The following is a 21903-nucleotide window of genomic DNA, read 5'->3' on the forward strand; positions in this document are numbered from 1 at the left end:
ATATATATATATATATATATATATATATATATATGTACTTACCACAGAAATAGCCTGGTATGAACAGTGTGTACATCTGAGTAATATGTGTGTATGAAAAGTATGAAACAGCTGTAAAAATAAAGCTTATTTAATGATCATATAGAAGGTAAATGCAAGGAAACACTATGACAACACCACACTGTAAATATAATAGAAAAAGGCTGTTTATCTGTTTAACAAGTAGAGCGTTACCTGTAAATAAGAGGAATAACAGCAGAATGAATGAATGAATAAATGAATGAATAAACACTCATCACATATAATAGAGGGAATAAATAAAAAACAGACAATATTACAAATGAAACAAACAATACTGTGAACTAGAGTCTGTAGAGGAAATGGAAGTCAAATGGAACTGAACAAAACCAGACATACTTAGAATAGAACAGAATAGAATAGAAAATAGAATAGAACAAAATAGAACAAAACAAAACAGAATAGAATAGAATAGAATAGAACAGAACAGAACAGACTAGAGGTGGCAGGTGGTTTCTACCATGGACCGTGCACTTACACAAACAGACATAGATCTAAAAAATGTTAGATTACATAATTTTTAAAAAGTATCCAAATACATAAATGTAACAGTGTAGATGATGTAAACAAACATGTGTCGGACATGAGGCACATGTTCTGTGATTGTTCTGGTTCTTCTGACAGTGAAGGTCCAGTGTGTGTCTTCGTGGTAGAACACACACACATATGAATCTGAATGGACCTGTGTGTGTGTGCCAGTTTTCCTTCAGTCCGTCTCCACATGTCTGTATTACTCAGGTGTACACACACTTACCAGACTGTTACTCACATATTCGTACTGTTGTATGACCCGTCCTTACCGTGTCGTCCCGTTCATGGTCTACACAGCTGACGTGGTGTTCATGTAAACGTACAGGAGGTGCGGCGTCATGCAGAACACAGCAGTTATTGCAGGCACATGCAGCACACACAGACGTTCCACACACAGCCATGCAAACACCGCTAACCGCAGCTCAAACACCACCTTTCAAATCCAACCTAAATTTAATGACACAGCTTTGGAAAGAACCGTCTGAACGCCTGTGATTTCCTGCACAAACTCAATATAACAGCCCTTCAACGCCACCTTTTCTACTCTGTTGTAGACAGATGTACCTACATCGCTTTTCAATATTAGATGTTTTTTTAAACTTTTTTGAGGAAATTGTTCGTTCTAATACAGCCTTTGTCTTTATTAAGTTTGTAAGGGAAGTGTAACATAAAGCAGCGTGAACAAATCTGTCTGTGTTCAGCTTCTATGCTCCACATGTCTGGAACAAACTTCCAGAAAACCTCAGATCAGCTGAAACACTCAGCTGATTTAAATCCAGGTTCCAGACCCACCTGTTCTCAGCTGCATTTGAATACAGTTCTGATTCATCAGCTCAGATCTAAACTCTTCCTTTTAAGCTAAAAGTTTTTATCTGTTTTATCTGTTTATCTGATTTTGTTTTGTTTTTTTGATTGTGTTTCTCATGCCTGTACTTTTTATTGCTTCCGTGCAAGGTTATTATCGTTAATGAAAAATAACAAAATGACAAAAACTAGAATTGAAAAAACATTTTCGTTAACTGAAATAAATCAAAACTATAAAAGAAAAAAATGATAACTAACTGAAACTGTATTGTGTAAACTAACTAAAACGGATAAAACATATGGATAAAATACCTTTCATTTTCATCTTTGTCGATGTCGGATTGATACAAAATCGATTTATTTCGCTCTAGCAATTTTAGCTAGCGGCACCGTACGACCCTTTTTGGTCCGTCACTTGTGTTCACTGTGGTTTCCAGTCGTCTTCTGGTCCCCACTCTACCTGGAAACATGGAGACTAAAGCAGCAGAGTCCTGTCTGGGATTTATTTGAATACAACGAAGAAGAAGAGAAAAGAGACGACTGAACTAAAACTAAACTACAACTAAGCATTTAGAAGAAAATGAAAACTAATCCAAACCAGCAAACCTGCTCTAAAAACTAATCAAAACAAACTGAATTAGAGAAAAAAAAGTCAAAACTAAATAAAACTAAACTAGAATGAAAAATCCCAAACTATTAGAACCTTGCTTCCCTGCTGTAATACTTTTAATGCTTTATGTAAAGCACTTTGAATTGTCTTGTACATGAAATGTGCTGTAGAAATAAACCTGCTTTGCCTTAATATGTGCCTTCTTCAGGCTAAAGAGTGACTGCTCTGACATGGAAACAAATGGGTAAACCAAGTGTTCCAGTGGTTCAGAGAACTGGCTCTGTCTACCTCTGGAAAAAGTTGCTTTTATACTTGAAGGTAAACTGCACTTGTTTTATAAAGTGTGGGGACGCTTTATACAATATGTTGAGAATAATAATTTATCACCTGATGAATGAACCTGGACACAAACAGCTGTACCTCTGCAGATCCACGTACTTATTTTACACACATGGACTTTTCTTCTTTTCTTTTTTTTCTTCTACCTTGTGAACAGACTCTTGTGGACTCATACTCTTGCTGAATGTAACCTTTGAACCACCACGTTCGTAAGTTGTTATTGAATATCGTTGTATAAAAAACAAAACGAGATCAATAAACACATTGGTTAAAAAAAAAAAGTTTTTAAGGGAAGCATTTGGAGAAAACCAGATGCTTCATGAGTCGCACAAAAGGGGATTTTTGTCACAACGGAGCAGTAATTATTTCCAAAACTGTAGTTGACGTTGCATCCAATCACATGTAGATGCAGGAAATGACGGCATTTACGTTCATTTTTAACATTTAGTTCACAGTAAAGCGGGGGTGTCAAACATGTGACCAAACCGGGCTGGGGATGGGATGAACGTGAAATATAAAAATGACACTTAAAGGTGGGGTAGGAGATCCTGGAAAAATGGTTCCAGCAGCTACATTTGGAAAATACACCATTCAAATGTTCAAACCCCTTTACTCACCGTTCCACAGGTGAGTAATTTTTTTTATTTTTGTGTTCGAGCATTTAATTAGTTGGTTGTAATTGGGGTGTGAAGGGGATTTTAAGCAATATAATTAAAAAAAAAAAAAAGTTCCAGGAAAACATCCCCTACCCCACCTTTAAGTCAGTGACAGTAAAGGAAGTCAAAACCATTTTAGTTCAGACCAATATGAACTGAAGTGACCAGACCAGTCAAATACTACCATAATAATCTATAAATAATGAAAACTACAAATTCTTCTGTTTTTTTGCTTAAAAAAAGTAAAATTACATGAAAATATTCACATTTACAAAAAATAATTTTACAAAATAATGTGAATAACCTGAATATATATGAACAACTGGAAATGTGTTTAGAGATTTAAGTGCAATTTGAACAATATTTTGCCGCTTATTAAATATTTTGTGGATTTGTAGATCCACTGTGATCTGGAAAATGTAATACACATGTGTAAATGATAAACTGAGGCAGAATATTGTTAAAATTGCACTTATTTTTCATAAGAAATCTCAGATTGTTCATGCTATTCACATTTTCCTTAACCCTTGTATGGTGTTTGGGTCTGTGGGACCTGTTTCCATTTTTTACTAAAAGAAAAACGACATTTTTTTTTAAATTAATTTTTTCCTCTCATATCTTGATTATATTACATTTAATTAAAAAAAAAAGAAAACCTAAAATTGAGTAGCACCTTAATTCATAAATGTGACCTAGCAAAGGCAAAAGGCAAATATTAAACATGTGCTTTGTATGTAGCTTGCAATTGGGATGAAGTAAACATCTGTGGACTATTTTAACATAAAATTGTTTGATTATGCTGAATTAAAAACCTACAAATGCAGCGGATCCACCACACCCACGAACACTGCAAAACAAAACTCTGAACACCACACAAGGGTTAAGTTTAGTTTGTAGATGCAGACATTTTCCCATTGTAATTTGACTTTTTTCACACTAAAACATGGAGTTGACATTATTTATAGGCTATTTATGTTATTATTATTATTCATTTATTTATTTTTATTTCATTTTTTTCTTTATGTTATTATTTGAGATCATATTGGTCTGTAAAATGAGTTCGACATCCTTCTACTAAAGGGTGCATTAAAATATTTCTAATCTGTCAAATGATGAGTTTTCAGTTCATTAAGCAAACCAGAGGTAAATCTGGGGAATTCACCTGTCCAGGGATGACCTCCTTGGGCACATTATTCATGCCCAAGGCGCGAGGGTCACTGGATTTTACACACCAGCCCTGCAACGAAACAAGCACCGACTGTGTTTATCATGCACAGATACCAGTAACAGCACACGTTTATGGGTTATTTGCATAAACCATCAGCATTATCGGCCCATTTCGGCGTTATTGGAGTTATGAAAAATAAGTAGAATAGAGTGAAAGGAGCAGAGAACAGGCAGAAAGTGGTGAAATTACAGAGGAAATCTACATTCAAGGCAGCACGAGTGGGTAGAAAACACAGTGGGAGTGGACTGACAATAGCACATGTCAAAGTTAGCAACAGCATTAGACCTGGAGCCGGAGCAGGTGAGCCAGATAACGACGCCAGGAGAGCTGTTCAGATTCATTTGATATGCTGGGTGTTACTGTGGGGTGGAGGGCCACGAGCAGAATGCAGCACATGTTTTCATCCATCTGTGCCCTCCAGCAGGCTTTAGCAAAGATTTCAATAAAACCTGATGTGATTCTGACTGATTCATCCCAAACAAGGTGAGCGGGGTTCAGCCAGGGTTTGGACCAAACGCACAGATTCACACCCACTAAGTGTACGGGGTTAGGGCGGAGTCAGAATATTCACAGGAATCACACAGGTCTGTGCATGTGTTAGTCTGTAGTTATACAAAAATAAATGTGTGTAAACTGTTGAATGGGTTCAGTTGAATATAAAACATATGCTGTGTGTTTTATCAGAATACGAATGAATAAGTTTGGACAAGAATTACAAACAGGAAATGCAACTTTACGATCCACAAAATTATCCAGAAAAACCTCAGTTTTATGGTAAGTACTTTAAGGTATGTATTTTGTTCACCACTGAAAACAAACATTTCCTGGAGTTGTGTTTAATTGTGGGAAACAGCGAGACACGACACAGACACACCTACAAGTACATGGAGGTAGGAAGGTGTCAAAATATTCATGTCAATAAGACAGATGTGTGTGCAGATTAGTCTGTATATGTACAAAAATAAATATGTGTGAACTGTTGAATGAGTTCAGTTGAATATAAAATATATGGTGTGTGTTTTATCAGAATCCAAATTAATAAGTTTGGACAAGAATTACAAACATGAAATGCAACTTTACGATCTAGAAAATCTAGAAAATTATCTGGAAAATCCTCAGTTTTATGGCAGTTACTTTAAAGTATGTATTTTGTTCACCACTGAAAACATACATTTCCTGGAGTCGTGTTTAATTGTGGGAAACAGCGAGACACGGCGTAGACACACCTACAGAATATGGAGGTAGGATGGTGTCAAAATATTCATGTGCATAAGACAGATATGTGTGCAGATTAGTCTATAGATGTACAAAAATAAATATTTGTAAACTCTTGAATGTGTTATATTGTTAAAAAGGATCAGAAATGTGCCCGTTTATGGACTCCTTCTAAGTTTTCATGTAAACCACAGCTCTGTGTGACCTGACTTCTTATTCACCGCTGTGGTGTGACTTTACCATTTTATTATTGTATTGTCATTTTATTTGATTTCATTTATTTAGTTTCATTCATTTATTTATTTAATTTACTATTTTTTATTTATCTAGAAAATCCTCAATTTTATGGTAATTACTTTTAGGTATGTATTTTCTGTATGTGTGGATTTGGATTGGGGTAATGTTATTTCTATATGAATATGTGTATTTTTTTGTAAAACTATATTTATTTTTCGCACAACTATATATATATATATATATTTTTTTTTTGAATAACTATATATTTTTTTGCACAACTATATGTATTTTTTAACAACTATATTTTTTGCACAACTACATTTTTTGCATAACTATATATATTTTTTTGCACATCTATATTATTTATTTTTTGTACAACTATATTTATTTTTGTACAATTATATTTTTTGCACAACTACATTTATTTTTGTACAAGTATATTTTTTGAACAACTATATTTTATTTTTTGTACAACTATATTTATTTTTTGTACAACTACATTTATTTCTTGCACAACTTTATTTCTTTTTGCTCATCTATAGTCTAATATGCCCACATATCTGTCTTATGCACATGAATATTTCGACACCTTCCTAACTCCACATTCTGTAGGTGTGTCTGTTGTGTCTCGCCGCCTTCCACTATTAAACGTGACTCCAGGAAATGTGTGTTTGCAACGGTGAGTTTGTGAAGTTTGTTGTAAAGCCGCTCTCAGCCTGAATACTGATGCGCTGATTGAAAACACAGCTTAATTGTGGGTGTTCATCTGGGCGTGACCGTCAGGTTTTCATTGTCTCAGCTCCGAGCAGCACAGTGGAGGAACGTCTGTGTAGTGATGAAACTAATCAAGGCCAAACAAATCAGCCCTATTCTCCTTAAGTGCTGCTCCATTTATCAAGGACGTGTTAAAAAGACAAGATGAACACGTGGAAACGCAAACCTGGTTCTGCAGAACACAGTTTAGGAACAGTACCTGCATGGAGCTGCAGGTTTATACGACACAAACACATCTGGACAAATAATGACAACTTCACAGCCTCTGGCAGAAAAACTTCACCTCAAACTTTAAAAGACTTAAAGCAGTAAAAAGCATTGATGATGTTAAAGTTTATTTTAACTCAAACAGACCCAGAGCTACTTTTGAGTCAGTTCTACTGAACCTTCATTAACCCTGTAAAGCCTGAACCATTCAATCATTGACAGAAAATTCCAGTTCTTTGAAACTGGAGCCTTTATTGGTCCTTCTGAACAACCCAACATTTTTTTTCAAATATCAGTTTCCATATATAGCAGTAGTAGTAGTAGTTTATTCGATTGTTAATTACTTTAAACAACAAACAGAAACAACATGTCCACTGTTCCATATACAATGTGACTGAAAGGGTTTAGGCTGAAGTTCAGACTTATTTTGCCGAACCCTAAGTATGAGTTTCAATTTTGTGTCATATTTGATCCATCTGGTTTCAGTGTTCTAATTCTTTTTTTTTGAACAAACAAAACCATAACACAAACATGTCTAACACATTGTTAATTCCTTTTCTAAATGGTCCCAGTTCTTCCTCCTTCCCCATTAATGTCAGTCTTGTAGTGTCACTGGAAAGTCCTCCCCCTGGTGGATTATCTGTGTATTGCATGTATCTAATTGTATACATCAGGTTTTTCAAGAACAAAAATATCACACTGATCATGTAGAGGGCTTCAAAACTCATGGATCAAATATGATACATTTGGTGTTACTATCTACATTTTGCTTTTTTTGGCGAAAATCAAGTATTTTTCTACGTTAAATTTCTGATCATGTACTTAAATCATCATGATGAGATTATGTTTAAAGGTTATTATGTCAAAAACAGAGAAAACTGAATAAACAGTGTCTTTTTCAGTCCAATCTGTCACTAACTGAACACAAACCCAGTGTGTCCATCCACTGTCACTGATCCAGCTCCATGTAAACAGACTAACAGATGCAGGTTTGTTTGTGTCACTACCACCTTAAACCTATCGGACGTGCTGAAGTGTGTGGACAGTCCAACCTTATGTGGGTCCAGGGTGAAGTTGGGTCTCAGCAGACTTCCTGCGTCGGCGTGGTTGTCGTGGTCCACTTCGTACATGTTGTACGACGGGTTCCCGATCTCCACGTTAATCCCTCCGTTCGTCATGGGCTGCCTCTGGACGCGTTTTCCTCTGAGGAAAAGCAGCAGTTATGATTATGATAAAAATAGGGATGCACGATAATAGTTTTTTTACAACCGATAACTTCTTGCTTCTCGTAACCAATACCGATACCAAACACCAATAGTTCCCATTCTTCCAATGGTTTTATTCTTATTTCCAGTCAGTGTTAAACTCTGCTAATAGTCCAATAAAGGCTTCTACAGAAGGTTTAGATTCAGATTCTCCTTCTCTTTCTCCTCCTCCTTCATTTTTACTGCAGTTGCCAAGGCAACAATGTTCACTGTGTACTAGTGAAATGCACCAAATCTAAGCAATTTAGATATATTATTATGGGCTGTATTTATCGGTGAAAACTTTAATAATCAGAATTATCTGAATGACGTCATTTTTTCAGTTCCGGTGCTAGTAGTTATTACACATCCCTACATAAAAACATGTCCTACAGAAACCAGAGCACATAGGAGCCACGCTCGTCGTTCAGACCTAAAAGCTGAATTTTAACCCATAAAGACCCAGTGCTGTTTGTGGCAGTTCCTAAACAAACATTTCCTCTCGTTTTAATCTTTCTGAAGTGATTTATTTCCATTTATTATAATATTATCCTCTGTATTTTGTATTTTTTTTTGTGAAAATCAGGTATTTAATTTACTGAACATACTGATGTTCATAAAAGCTCAGATTAAAGTTGAGGGTAATTATATCAAAAACAGAAAAAAAATTGAATCAACAGTGTTTTTCAGTCCAATCTGTCATTAACTGAACATAAACCCAGTGTCCATCCACTGTCATTGATCCAACTCCATGAGTTTATTATTTTTTTCTTCAATTTCATTCATTTTGGGGCTTATTTTGTTCTTGTTGCTTATTATTTTAGTCATTTTTTAAAATTCATTTTGTTCATTTTATTGAAAACGTTGGCTGTTTGGGTTGATTTTCTTGCTTCTTTTCTTCTTCTTCTTCTTCTTCTTTTTTTTTTTTAACTTAATTTCAGTCATTTTTGCTTGTTCTTTCATGTTATTTATTATTTTGTAAATTTTTTGGTCATTTTATTGATTATTTAATATACATAATAATAAAATCACCAGTGTGTCCATCCACTGTCACTGATCCAACTCCATGGGTTTTACTGGTGAATCAATGCTGTAGAAGATGACGGTGTTTCCACAGTAACTATGGAGCCTCTGAACGTCCAAATATGGTCATATCTGATGACCATGAAAAGATGAAGAACTGTATTTTACGCCAATTATTGACATGGACTGATAGGATTAGTGGATTAACCGGAATTAAACAGTTTAGATCAGTAGATGGATTAGGTCGCTGGTGTATATTTGGGTCTTTAAGGGTTAATCAGTCACTCGGTGCAAAGGTGGGAGTTCTGCAGAGCATTTTAAAGCAAGAAAACAGTTCATTTCGAAAGCAGAGACATGTCTTTATCTTCAAAGCTGTTAGATCTGCCATCATGTGTGTCTTCTTCCAGGCCTTTTTCTTTCCCTGCTGTATCTGCGCTCTTACCTTTGCCTCCGTTTGCAGATATAAACGCCCGCCACCACCATCACGATCAGGACGACCAGCAGGACCAGAGGCACGATGATAGCGATGCTCCCTGAAGGCGACAGAGCAGAGATGGGGTGGACAGATGAGCAGATCTTCCAGATAGGACTGGGTTGGATGCGGTCCAGGATAACAATGGCTTCAAACAGATCATTTAAACAGACATATTCCCTGAATGGAGCGACCAACTGCAGCCTTCATTCACCTGACCGACCGACCGACCGACCGACCCAGCACGTCTACGGACCAAGGTTATTATGGTGAACGAAAACTAATGAAATGAAGAAAACTAGAATTGAAGAAACATTTTCATTAACTGAAATAAATAAAAACTATAATTAAAAGGAAAAAATGATAACTAACTGAAACTGTATTGTGTGTTTACAAATCGAACTAAAACGGATAAAAATGATGGATAAAGTTCCCTTCGTTTTTGTCTTTGTCAATGTCGGATTGATACGAAATTGATTTATTTCACTCTAGCAGTTTTAGCTGGGACCGTACAACACTCCACGGGTGACAAAAAATTTTTATTTTTGTGTTAGAGCATTTAATTTATTGGTTGTAATCAGGGTGTGAAGGGGATTTTAAGCAATATAATAATAAAAAAAATACTCCAGGAAAACGTCTCCTACTCCACCTTTAAGTCAGTGACAATTAATAAATAATAATTTTCTACCACATCTAACCATCTACTTTTACCACATCTGACTGAGGAGGACAATCTACCATTACTGTTTGTTGTGTTAAAGTGAATCTCTTTTGGTTTTGGACTAAATGATGCTTCACAGATACAATAATTCATACTTGCAGAAAAAAGAATGATAAAAATAACTCCTAACAGGACAGAATAGAGTCAAATCTACCATTAAACTTTAAGGAAATATTAGTGTTTTTATCTTAAATCCTCCTGAACAGGACATCTGACAGCTGTAGACATGATGTGTCCCAATATTTATGTCCATATAGTTTAGAAACATCAATCAATTATTCATTTCTATGTTTAATTTCAGATCAGTTTAATCTCCATAAGATCATTCTGAATATTATCGTCCATTTATTTCCTTTTTTTTTTTTTTTTTTTTTTTTCTTCAGTAGATCAGTAAGTAATCAGTGTTTCAGTTCTGGTTTATGGGTTCATTTCAGTTATTTTTTAGAACAAACACCATATTTGTTCATTTTTCTTCACTGTTTGTTGTGTTAAAGGGAATCTCTTTGGGTTTTGGACTAAATGATGTTTCACAGATACAATAATTCATATTTGTAGAATAAAGAATGATCAAAATAACTCAAAACAGGACAGAATAGAGTAAAATCTACCATTAAACTTTAAGGAAATATTAGTATTTTTATCTTAAATCTTCACGAACAGAACATCTCACAGCTGATGTGTCCCAATATTTATGTCCATATAGTTTAGAAACATCGATATTTCCTTAAAGTTTAGTTACTTGTGGTAGAAAATTATTAATTACAGTCAGAGCAGTAAAAACATCTTGGAAATTTAAAGGAAGAAGATTTAAATTCATAGTTACTGATAGAAAAAAAAAAATCAATATTGATGTAAATTCAGTCCAAACCCTCTCTGAAGCAAATATAATTTAACCCACACTAACCAATGCACTCATATTTATTCCATAATACAAACTTTATTCTGACATTAGTCATTATTGTTTTGTATCCCAGACCACTGTTAGAAAAGAAACACCTGAATCCTCAAAACTCACCTTTTCAGAGTCGCCTACCCACCGGAAGTTCGAAGCTCCATTTTATATATTTATTTCTATACACAGTAATTCTTCCTTTTTCTGTTTATTTCTTTGTATTTTATGGATTGTCTGTTTTAAACCATCTTTGAGTACTTAGAAAAGCATTATATAAAACCAATGCATTATTATTATTATTATTATTATTATTATTATTATTATTATTATTATTATTATTATTATTATGTTGTTGTTGTTGTTGTTGTTGTTGTTGTTGTTGTTGTTGTACAGTGTCATTGGGTGACTTGAAAGGTGCTTATAAATAACATTTATTATTATTATTATTATTATTATTATTATTATTATTATGTTGTTGTTGTTGTTGTTGTTGTACAGTGTCATTGGGTGTCTTGAAAGGTGCTTATTAATAACATTTATTATTACTATTATTATTATTATTATTATTATTATTATTATTATGTTGTTGTTGTTGTTGTACAGTGTCATTGGGTGTCTTGAAAGGTGCTTATAAATAACATTTATTATTACTATTATTATTATTATTATTATTATTATTATTATTATTATTATTATTATGTTGTTGTTGTTGTTGTTGTACAGTGTCATTGGGTGTCTTGAAAGGTGCTTATAAATAAAATTTAATATTATTATTATTATTATTATTATTATTATTATGTTGTTGTTGTTGTTGTTGTACAGTGTCACTGGGTGTCTTGAAAGGTGCTTATAAATAAAATTTAATATTATTATTATTATTATTATTATTATTATTATTATGTTGTTGTTGTTGTTGTTGTACAGTGTCATTGGGTGACTTGACAGGTGCTTATAAATAACATTTATTATTATTATTATTATTATTATTATTATTATTAATCCAACACGTCCACATACTTTTGTCCATATAGCGTACATTCAGATGAGTCTAAGTGAGTCTATAATAAACTCCGTACTCATAAATAACCCCACTCAGCTCCTTAGGAACAAACACGTCCCCATTAAACCTACACTTTTTAATCCCACAGCCTTTACAGCACAAAAACATCAGTTCTGTTATTGGAGGATTTCAGTGTGGAGCTCTGACCTATGAACTGATGTGGAGGTTCGTCTTATTTTCCATCAGATAGAGTCATTTTGTCATGTTTGTCCTTGGGGACAAATGCATGCTGTTTGTCTGGTTTCCACTGGAGCACCGATCCTCTGCAGGACAACGTACGGAGTCCGACTAAAAAACTGATGTATGTGTCAGTGGATGTGACAGAGTTAGAATGTGAGTGTGTGTTTATGTGTGTATGTGGGGCAGAGATAGAGATGATACTGGTGTATTTACATTGAACACAGGGTGTTAAAATGGAGATAATAAATGAATATTTGATGGTTCTGACCTCGACTAATGGTGGAAAGTTTATGATAATTTTAATATTTGTTAATGTATGTATGTAAAATAATCTGTTAATTTCAGGGAACATACAAATGAGTTGTTTATTAAATCAGGATTATTTAAGTTTAAAGATTTAGCGGAATTTTTATTTATTTTTTTTCTTTTTCCTTTTTTTTTTTTTAGCTAATTCTAAAAAAAAAAAAAGAGTTAGCTGAATTAACGACATTATTTGTGTTTAGAGCGAGAAACAGACTTTGCAAATTTGCAGAGATTGTTTGCTTTACACTGCAAAAACCTAAATCTGACCAAGCGTATTTTTCTCATTTCTAGTCCAAATATCTCATCACAATCAGACAGAATCACCTCAAGAGGAACTTTTCAGTGAGACAAAAGAACTGATTTATAGACAATAGATCTGGAAAATCTGATTTCAAGAAATCTGAACAAGACAATTTTCACTTGTTCCATTGGCACATTTTTTTTTTTGCTTGAATTAAGCAAAAAAAAAAAGTTGAATTAAGCAAAAAAAATCTTGACTTAAGCAAAATAATCTTGAATTAAAATAAAAAATCTTGAATTAAGCAAAAAAATAATTCTTGAATTAAGCAAAAAAGGTTGAATTAAGCAAAAAAGTTGAATGAAGCAAAAAAAAATTTGAATAAAGCAAAAAAAAAAAAAAAAAAATCATGAATAAAGCAAAAAAAAAAAAAAAAAATCTTAAATTAAGCAAAAAAAAAAAAAATCTTGAATTAAGCAAAAAAGTTGAATTAAGCAAAAAAATCTTGAATAAAGCAAAAAAATCTGCCAATGGTTATCGGCCTCGGTTTATCATTTCCACATGTTCATTATAACGCACAGATCACAATGGATCTACAAACACGCAAAATATCTAATAACAGACAGAATATTTGTAAAATTGCACAGATTTTTCTTAATACGTTTCATGTTGTTCACATTTGTTCAGATTATTCACATTTTTTGTGAAAGGATAGTTTGTAAATGTAAACATTGTCATGTAATTTTCCTTTATTTATACTAAACCAAAGAGTGCAAACAGACATTTCTGCTGAATATAATGCCATCTGAGGATTTTTAAAACATTTTTCTAAAAAACAAAAACCTTGTCCTGGACACTAGAGGTAGTGTACATTCCACATACATACGTCTGTGAAGGGGATTTGATCTGTATTTTTAGTCCAGATGTTCATCGTCCCTTGGCCAGAGCCTCCTGATGCACTTCCACATGTACAACACACAGCAGGTTTCAACAAATACAGCACATTGGAATTCTGCGTACGCACCTCCGCTGGTGTTGTCCGATTTACTGCTTTTGGGGGCGGGCCTCTCACACTGTGTTCCCGCCCAGTTGGCTGAACATCTGAAGGAGGTCAAGAGAAAGTGTAAATAACGAACAGAGAACATGTTTTACCATAAACAGACTGATATGGAACAAACAAACAAACACTTTTTAACTATGACCCACAGCATGGTGTGACATAAACACATTCAGGCTCCACAGTCACTTTTCCATCGGACATCTGCGCAAAACTTTACCGATATTTACGACATGTCGATAAAACACAAGTGCATAATGTGGGTTTTTTCATTAACTCACAAATGCGATGATTAGTTTATTTATTCTGGTAGATGTCAGTAGAAGTCCTTCCATAAACGAACATAAATATGTGTTGTTTTGAATCTAGAATGCTTGTTACCTATGGAAGAGGATTAGGGCCAGTGGAAAAAAAAAAAGTAAAAAAAATAAGGTCCAATATATTTTTTTTATTATTATTCTGAGAAGTATGAATTATTTAAATGTTTATTATTATGAGAAAAAAATATTAAAATAAGAATTCTGAGAAAAAAGTCAGAATTCTGATTTTCATCTCAGAACAACAATAAAAAAATATTTTAAACAGTCAGAATTCTGAAAAAAAAAAAAGGAATTTTGAGAAAAAAGTCAGAATTCAGACTTTTTTTCTTAGAATTCTGACTTTTTTTCCCTCAGAATTCTAACAGTTTGAAATATTTTTTAAAATTATTTTTCTGAGATTACAGTCAGAATTCAGACTTTTTTCTCAGAGTTTTGACTTTTTTCCTCAAACTTCTGTTTAATTTTTTTTTTTTTTATTATTATTATTGTTCTGAGATTAAAGTCAGAATTCTGAGAAAAAAAGTCTGAATTCTGACTTTAATCTCAGAACAAAAAAAAAATATTTAAAACAGTAAGAATTCTAACTTTTTTCCTCAGAATAATAATTAAAAATATATATTGAACCTTATCTATTTATTTATTTATTTTTCCAGTGGTCCTAATCCTCTTCCGTCATTCCCCCTGTATTTCCTCCTAAATTCTAAACTGATGTGGTTTCCTGGTGTGTCCACACATACACACACGTTTGGTTTAAACTCTTCTTCGTCTCTTGTTCTAACATCCATCAACATCTGTTTGTTTTTATTCACGTGACTCTAGTTGTGCAAAAAGCTCTTTCCATTTTAGTTTTGTGCGATATACCAATTTCACTCCACCTGAAAAACCACCTCTTGCAGGAAGAAAAACGTTTCATCAAAAAACAAGAGGTTTGGCAAAATTGTCGTTTTTTTCCATTCGGCAAATTTTAGTTATATTTACACGACTTGAGGTTCAATGGAAAAGCGACTAATGAAGAGCTTTGATCCAACGCCTGCAGAGAGAAAACACTACGCCAACACACGTGTGTCCACAAACACTGAAGGTTTACATGTTGAATATTCAGTGTAAAAAAAACAAACAAAAAAAAGAAACAGAACAAAACAACAACAGAAACTAAAGGAATAAATAAAAGGTAAAAGATGACAGCGGGACAACAAGTGGTGGTGTCGTTTGTGTTCCCGTGGGATCCCATGGCTGTGATGTATGACCCTTGTTAGAGCGGGTGATATCTAATTCCACACGACTGACGCAGATGGGTCTGTAAAGCATGAGTGATCTGCCGGGTGTCACCAGACGATGACGGAATGGAATTACTCTAAATTACATGCACTCCAAGAATCAGAACATCAAGCCATCAAAAATAAGAATGCAGCCCCATACGTACGTGGAATGAATCACACCTCGTCCAATGAAATGTCAAAGTGCCATGAATTTTAATGGGGAAACGGGAGGCGTCGGGGGAGTGTGAAATCTGAACCCGCTCAAAGAATTAATGCAGAAGAAAGGAATAAAACCAACTCCTCAGACTGGAGGAAACTGGAGGGATCAGATTAGGAGATGAGCGCTCCATCACGGACACGGACCATATTCAGGTTCATATGCACAGAGTGATGGTCACAGCACAGTGAAGACAGCGTCACAGTTTACACCCCCACCCCAACAACCCCCACCCCAACCCCCCCCACACGGTTTCATAGTGTTGAGTAGGGATGTAACGATAGGAAAATTTCATATCACGGTTACAGTGACCACAATTATCACGGTTATCATTATTATCGCGGTTTTGTTGAAATTGTGCTCAAAATGTTCAAAAAGTACTGATACACACACTGAAAGAATTTAACCAAGTTGCATTTTGAAAAAAAAAAACAAAAAACAAAAAAACCAAATAAAATAATCGGCACAATGCACTTTCTGTTGCAGAAACATTCACATATTAACCCTTAGTGGTCTGAGCCTATTCTGTCTGTTTTTCAGTCCTTTTGGTTTGGCCTTTATATACTATAGAAACAAATGTTTACTATACCCATGTTTGGGATCTGGTTTTTCAGCACAACTTCATCTATATCATCTGTCTGTTATTTTTTCACTTTAACCTACTATATAGAGATAAAAAGCCAGAAAACACAAAAAAATATAAAATCAGATTTGAAAAATGTATATAATTTATTGCATAAATAATACACAGATGCTTAACGAACCTTTTCAGAGACTTTAAAAGTGAATATTGGTTCCAAACATTAGGTACAGAAAATCAAAATTGCAATGAATTAAAACTATACTCAAATATTTGACACAAAAGCAGATCTTTACATAGGCGTTTTCTCCAGAAAAGTGTGGTAATCAAACACAGTTATCATGAGAATTAGAATTTAAACTGTAATACTAACCGTCGGGAATTTTACCGTGGTTTATCGTTATACCGGTAATCGTTACATCCCTAGTGTTGAGTGGGAGCTGCATGAGATGGGGTGAGGGGCAGCGGTGGAGTCGTGCAGCAACTGATCATGTAATAAGTGCAACAGCAGCTAAATACTCGTCAAAATAGAATCAATAAGTCGATCCTGCAACGACAGACGTTTATTGGGTTAAATCTGATGGTTTTATTTGGGCAGAAAGAAGAAGAGAAGTTGTGTTTCCAAACTTTTAGAAAATTGCAAAAAGAATAAAAAAAATAAAATGTGAACGAGGCGTTTCCATTAATTGGATTTGGACTGAATAAACCAGGAAGTGTTGGGAACCATGTGACTGTATTTAACAGAAATAATAGTCTGACAATCTGTTAATTAACCTTATTTCAGGAAAAAATGAAATTACAGTCGATGGTGACAGACAGTTTTTGGATCATGACATTTTCAGTCCCTGTAAATTTGGTCGGTGTATCTGTTGGTAATTGGATTTTATTTTCAGAAACAAAAGAAGAACAAGTGGTTAATTAGATTTTTGCTTTAAAATAGAAGAATTTAAATTGAATTTCATAGCATTTTTCTTTTTCAGTGTCAAAACAGATAAACCAAATTTAGTCTTTTTTTTTCATTTTCTGAGACCAGATATGGTCATTTTTAAGGAAAGAGCGCTGATGCCTCAGTCACAAAGATTCTTAAGAACGATGTGTTGGTAGAATCTTCCAGTTTGTACAAAATCTGGAGTTCATAGACATTTGTGGAGGGAGCATGTCTACGATGTCCAGATTTCAGACAAACTCATTGTACGTAAAAAATCTCTGTGACCAAGGCAATAGTGTATCTGTTGGTAATTGGATTTTATTTTCAGAAACATAAGAAAAACTAATGGTTAATTAGATTTTTGCTTTAAAATAGAAGAATTTAAATTGAATTTCATGGCATTTTTATTTTTCAGTGTCAAAACAGATAAACCAAATTTAAAAAACAGATGGATTTTAATTTTCTCTTTTTAATAACAAAAAACAAAGTTACTACTTGACAGAAATGGAAAAACGGACCAAAAACACCTGTTTTTTTTTTGTTTTTTTTTTAATTTTCTGAGACTGGATTTTTTTGTCTTTTGTTTCTGAAAATAAAATCCAATTACAGGTAGAAAAACAACAAATGAGTGAAACATTAAATATAAATTGAAAAAAAAAAAAAAGAAATTTGGTGTTTATACAAATATGTATATATATTTAAAATTCAATATTTTCACATTTACACTGTGGTCACACAAATAACGACAACTCCTAATTTTTCTCTGTGTTTTACTGCAAAACATTTGAGATAAATTATGAAAATGTTTAAATTTATACACTGACCTGAAAAATCTGAAATTTCTTATGAAAACAGGTGTAATTTTAACTATATTCTGCCTCAGTTGATCATTTTTACATGTGCGTTTTAACTTACAGATCACAGTGGATCTACAAGGACACAAAACATTTAATAACAGACAGAACATTGGTAAAACTTTAGCGTTTGGAGCTAGAATAAGTCCAACACCCTTGATTGTTAATATCTTCAGTGTAATTTTTGTATTTTGTAAATTCATCCCGTGGGCCGGATCAGACCCTTTTGGGGGGCCGGTTTTTAGCTGCATCTGGCTCCGCCCCCCTTCAGCTGCAGCTTTTTAGTAAAAGTTCTGGTCCCCAACCAAAGATAAGAGTTTAATTACAACAATAATGAGCTTTATTTCTGAATGTGATATGAAAAGGAAAAAGAGAGAAAGGGAAACTGTGGATGTAAGCGACTCATTCTAAAGTAATGAAAACACAATGATTCTTATTTTCATGTGATTATACAGTAATTAAAACATAATGATGAATATTATTTTAATTTATGCAATTAGACGCTCATAAAAGCTCTGAAATCCACCTCAAGGAAGTATAAGTTTAGATTTGTTTTCAACCGTTTCCAGAGGGATACTATTAAATGTGCATTAAATTATATTGAGGGAAACACAACTGTTCTGAGTGTGTGACGTAAATGACATAAAGAACTGAAGTGAAGCCACTGAAACGCTCTAATGCAGAGGTGTTAAACTTATTTAGTTCAGGTTCCACATTCAGTCCAAGAAGATCTGAAATGGGCCGGACCAGTACAATGAAATAACAACAGCGAAAAAAGTACAATTACATGAACAAAATGTTCACAGCTGTAAATTTTTCCTAGAAATGTGAATAACATGAACAACCTGAAACGTCTGAAGAAAAATAAGTGTAATTTTAACCATATTCTGCCTCAGTTTATCATTTACACATGTTCATTACATCGTACAGATCACAGTGGGTCTACAAATACATAAAATATTTAATAACAGAATATTGGTACAATTACACTGACTTTTCTACAGATATTTCAGGTTGTTTATATTTGTTCAGATTATTCAAATTTTGTGAAATTATGTAAATGTGAACATTTTCATGTAACTTTACCTTTTTACACTAAAAGAGAAAAAACTGGACTTATCATTTATAGGTTATTATTCAAAGATTCTTTGTTGTCAATTCATTAAATGTACAGAACAAACAGAACTGAGACACTGTTTCGCTGTCATCTTGTTAAATGCCATACATTTAAAAAAGAAAAAAAAAAAAAAATAGAATAAGAATAGTACAGAAGAAGATTAGGGCCAATGGGGAAAAAAACAAACAAACAATAAAGTCAAATATGTTATTATTATTATTATTATTATTATTATGAGAAAAAAGTCAGACGTCTGACTTTTTCCCAGAACTCTGAATATTTTTTTTCTGACATTCAGGAGGAGTGTCACTTTTGTTTTATGCCATGCAGGAGGAGTACAGCAGTCTGACGTAACGACTGATTTAGGTGAGTTTCTACAGGTCTGAGGGGTTCTGGAGGAAGATGAGCAAAAAGAAGGGAAACACATATCAGGGGCTTTTTCTTTAAATTTACATAAAGTTTCAACACATAACATTCACTCACCTTTTGCTCATTTGAGAAAAAAGTCAGAATTCTGACTTTAATCTTGGAATTCTGACTTTTTTTCTCAGACTAATAAAAAAAAAAAAAAAGTATCTGTTGGACCTTCATTTTTGTTCTTTTTTCCAGTGGCCCTAATCCTCTTCCATAGAATAGGAATAGAGTGTACGTTTTCAGTCTATTTACACTATTATTATTATTAGTAGTAAATTATTATGATAGTATTTTACTGGTCTGACCCACTCTAGATCATATCAGTCTTTATGTGGAACTTAAACTAAAACACCATTAACTGTTCATATCTTCAGTGTAATTTTGCACAAATCCATCCCGCGGACCTGATCGGACCTCTTGGTGGGCCGGTTTTGGTCCACGGTCCGTATGTTTGACACCTGTGCTGTAGTCTAACATTACTCCCTGGTGGATGTGATGTTCAAAAGTGTCTGATGACTGAATAAACCTACGTTGCACCTTCAGTGTGTTTTCATTCAGCACTTATCACATGATGAGCTGCTCCAAGGCCGCGCCGTGACAAAGAGCCCGTGGAGGAGACTGAGGCTGGAATGGATCCCATGGAGGCGTGGAGGCGTGGTGGGCGAGTGGACGGAGGGGGGGGTGGGGGGTGAGTGGGCTCTGAATACAGCTGGAGAGGTGAGAGGGACCTACTTGCAGCGTGGTTTGTTAAGAGCTGTTAATGTGCACATCCCCTCATTCTGACAGAAGTAATCGCAGGGGTTGGCCAGCTCATCACAACGTTGGTTCTTGAACCCTGACGTGCAGCTGCAAAACATTACGGTGGGAGTGATAAAAGGGCCCAGAGAATGGAATGTAAACTGATTAACCTTTTGGCTGCCTGGTCAACGGACTCTGACACATGAACCCCTTTTCAGCAGCTTAAATGAAAAATAAATAGATACAAATAAACAGCTACAGAGCATCTCAATCTGTGGATCATTCGTTCTGTTCATATCCAGTTGAGAATCCACAATCGGAAAATGAACAAATGACTTATTTCATTATTCATGTACAAATCAAAAAGTGAATTGTTTAACATTCTTTCGATTGTACGCACAAATTTAAAATTGGAAGTAATCAAATGGACCGAATGTGGGGTTTCATGTTGACATCTTGGATATCTGATTTTGACATTTGTGACATTTTTGATATCTGATTTCTGACATTTTTGAGATTTGATTTTGACATTTTGTAGATTTTTGACATCTGATTTTGACATTTCTGATATCTGATTTTGACATTTTTGACATTTTTTAAATCTGATTTCTAATAAAACAACAATACCTGGAAGATCCTGCCCATTTTTTCAGTTGTCATGTCGTCCTCCTTCACAGTAATGCGTTTGCTGCCTCTGAATTACATGAAATTCTCCATTATCGCAGAATGCATTAGTCCAGTGTTTTTCAACCTTGGGGCTGGGACCCCATGTGAGGTCGCCTGGAATTCAAATGGGGTCACCTGAAATTTCTTGTAATTGATAAAAATAAAAACTTACTAATAAAAAATATATGGTGAGTTGACCAAGAAAAATCTAAGTCTCCCTTTGTGCAGTAATCTACACTTGGCTTTACTGCCTCTGTCCACAATAATATATATTATATAGACTAAATGTCCTCTGAAATGAACCTGGATTTGAAATATAGTATAGAAAACTATTACAGGATCATAAACTAATTAATTTTCGCAAAATGTCTCCGTTTTGAATGTCTGGGGTTGCCAGAAATGTGAGATGTTAAAATGGGGTAAGGACAAAAAAGGTTGAAAACCACTGCATTAGACAGAATACTAACAAACCCACGACTGTCCAGGACAACACACCAAGAAGTCAGTAACTTCTGGGTCAAACCAAACCGGATATCAAAAATGTCAACATGAAACCCTACATTTTGGTCCATTTGCTTATTTCCAATTTTTAATTTGTGCGTACAATCGAAAGAATGAAAAACAACTCATCGAATAATGAAATAACGAGTCATTTTTTCCTTTTCTGATTGTGGATTCTCAACTGAATATGATAACAACCAATGAGACACGGATTCATCTCGACTGCTAACCTTTAAAGGCAAACATCAGCAAAAAGAAAAGCTGAATAATGGTCTCACCTTTTAGATAAACACACCAAAGATTCACTGTCAAGTGATTGTTTTAAACTAAAGATGTTGTAACAACTGTTGTGAATACTAGTTTGACAAACTGTCAAATAAACTTTCCATCAATCAGTGTTGCGCTGACAGCCTGTCAACGCTCTTTTCTCAAACTGACAC

At 34.2% G+C, this 21903-nt stretch overlaps 1 protein-coding gene across 1 annotated transcript in view; it reads right to left on the reverse strand.

Annotated features, from left to right (window-relative positions):
- lrp1bb (low density lipoprotein receptor-related protein 1Bb) overlaps positions 1-21903 on the reverse strand; it is a 930516-nt gene that overhangs the window by 2684 nt on the left and 905929 nt on the right. The window contains exons 87-91 of the mRNA XM_030124596.1: positions 20291-20404; positions 13837-13913; positions 9389-9479; positions 7732-7882; positions 4181-4255 (exon numbers count right to left, since the gene is read on the reverse strand). Coding sequence (XP_029980456.1) covers positions 4181-4255; positions 7732-7882; positions 9389-9479; positions 13837-13913; positions 20291-20404 — 508 coding nt within the window. The remainder of the gene's footprint in view (positions 1-4180; positions 4256-7731; positions 7883-9388; positions 9480-13836; positions 13914-20290; positions 20405-21903) is intronic.

The sequence above is a fragment of the Sphaeramia orbicularis genome, chromosome 21, assembly GCF_902148855.1.
Source record: "Sphaeramia orbicularis chromosome 21, fSphaOr1.1, whole genome shotgun sequence".
Classification (NCBI taxonomy): domain Eukaryota; kingdom Metazoa; phylum Chordata; class Actinopteri; order Kurtiformes; family Apogonidae; genus Sphaeramia; species Sphaeramia orbicularis.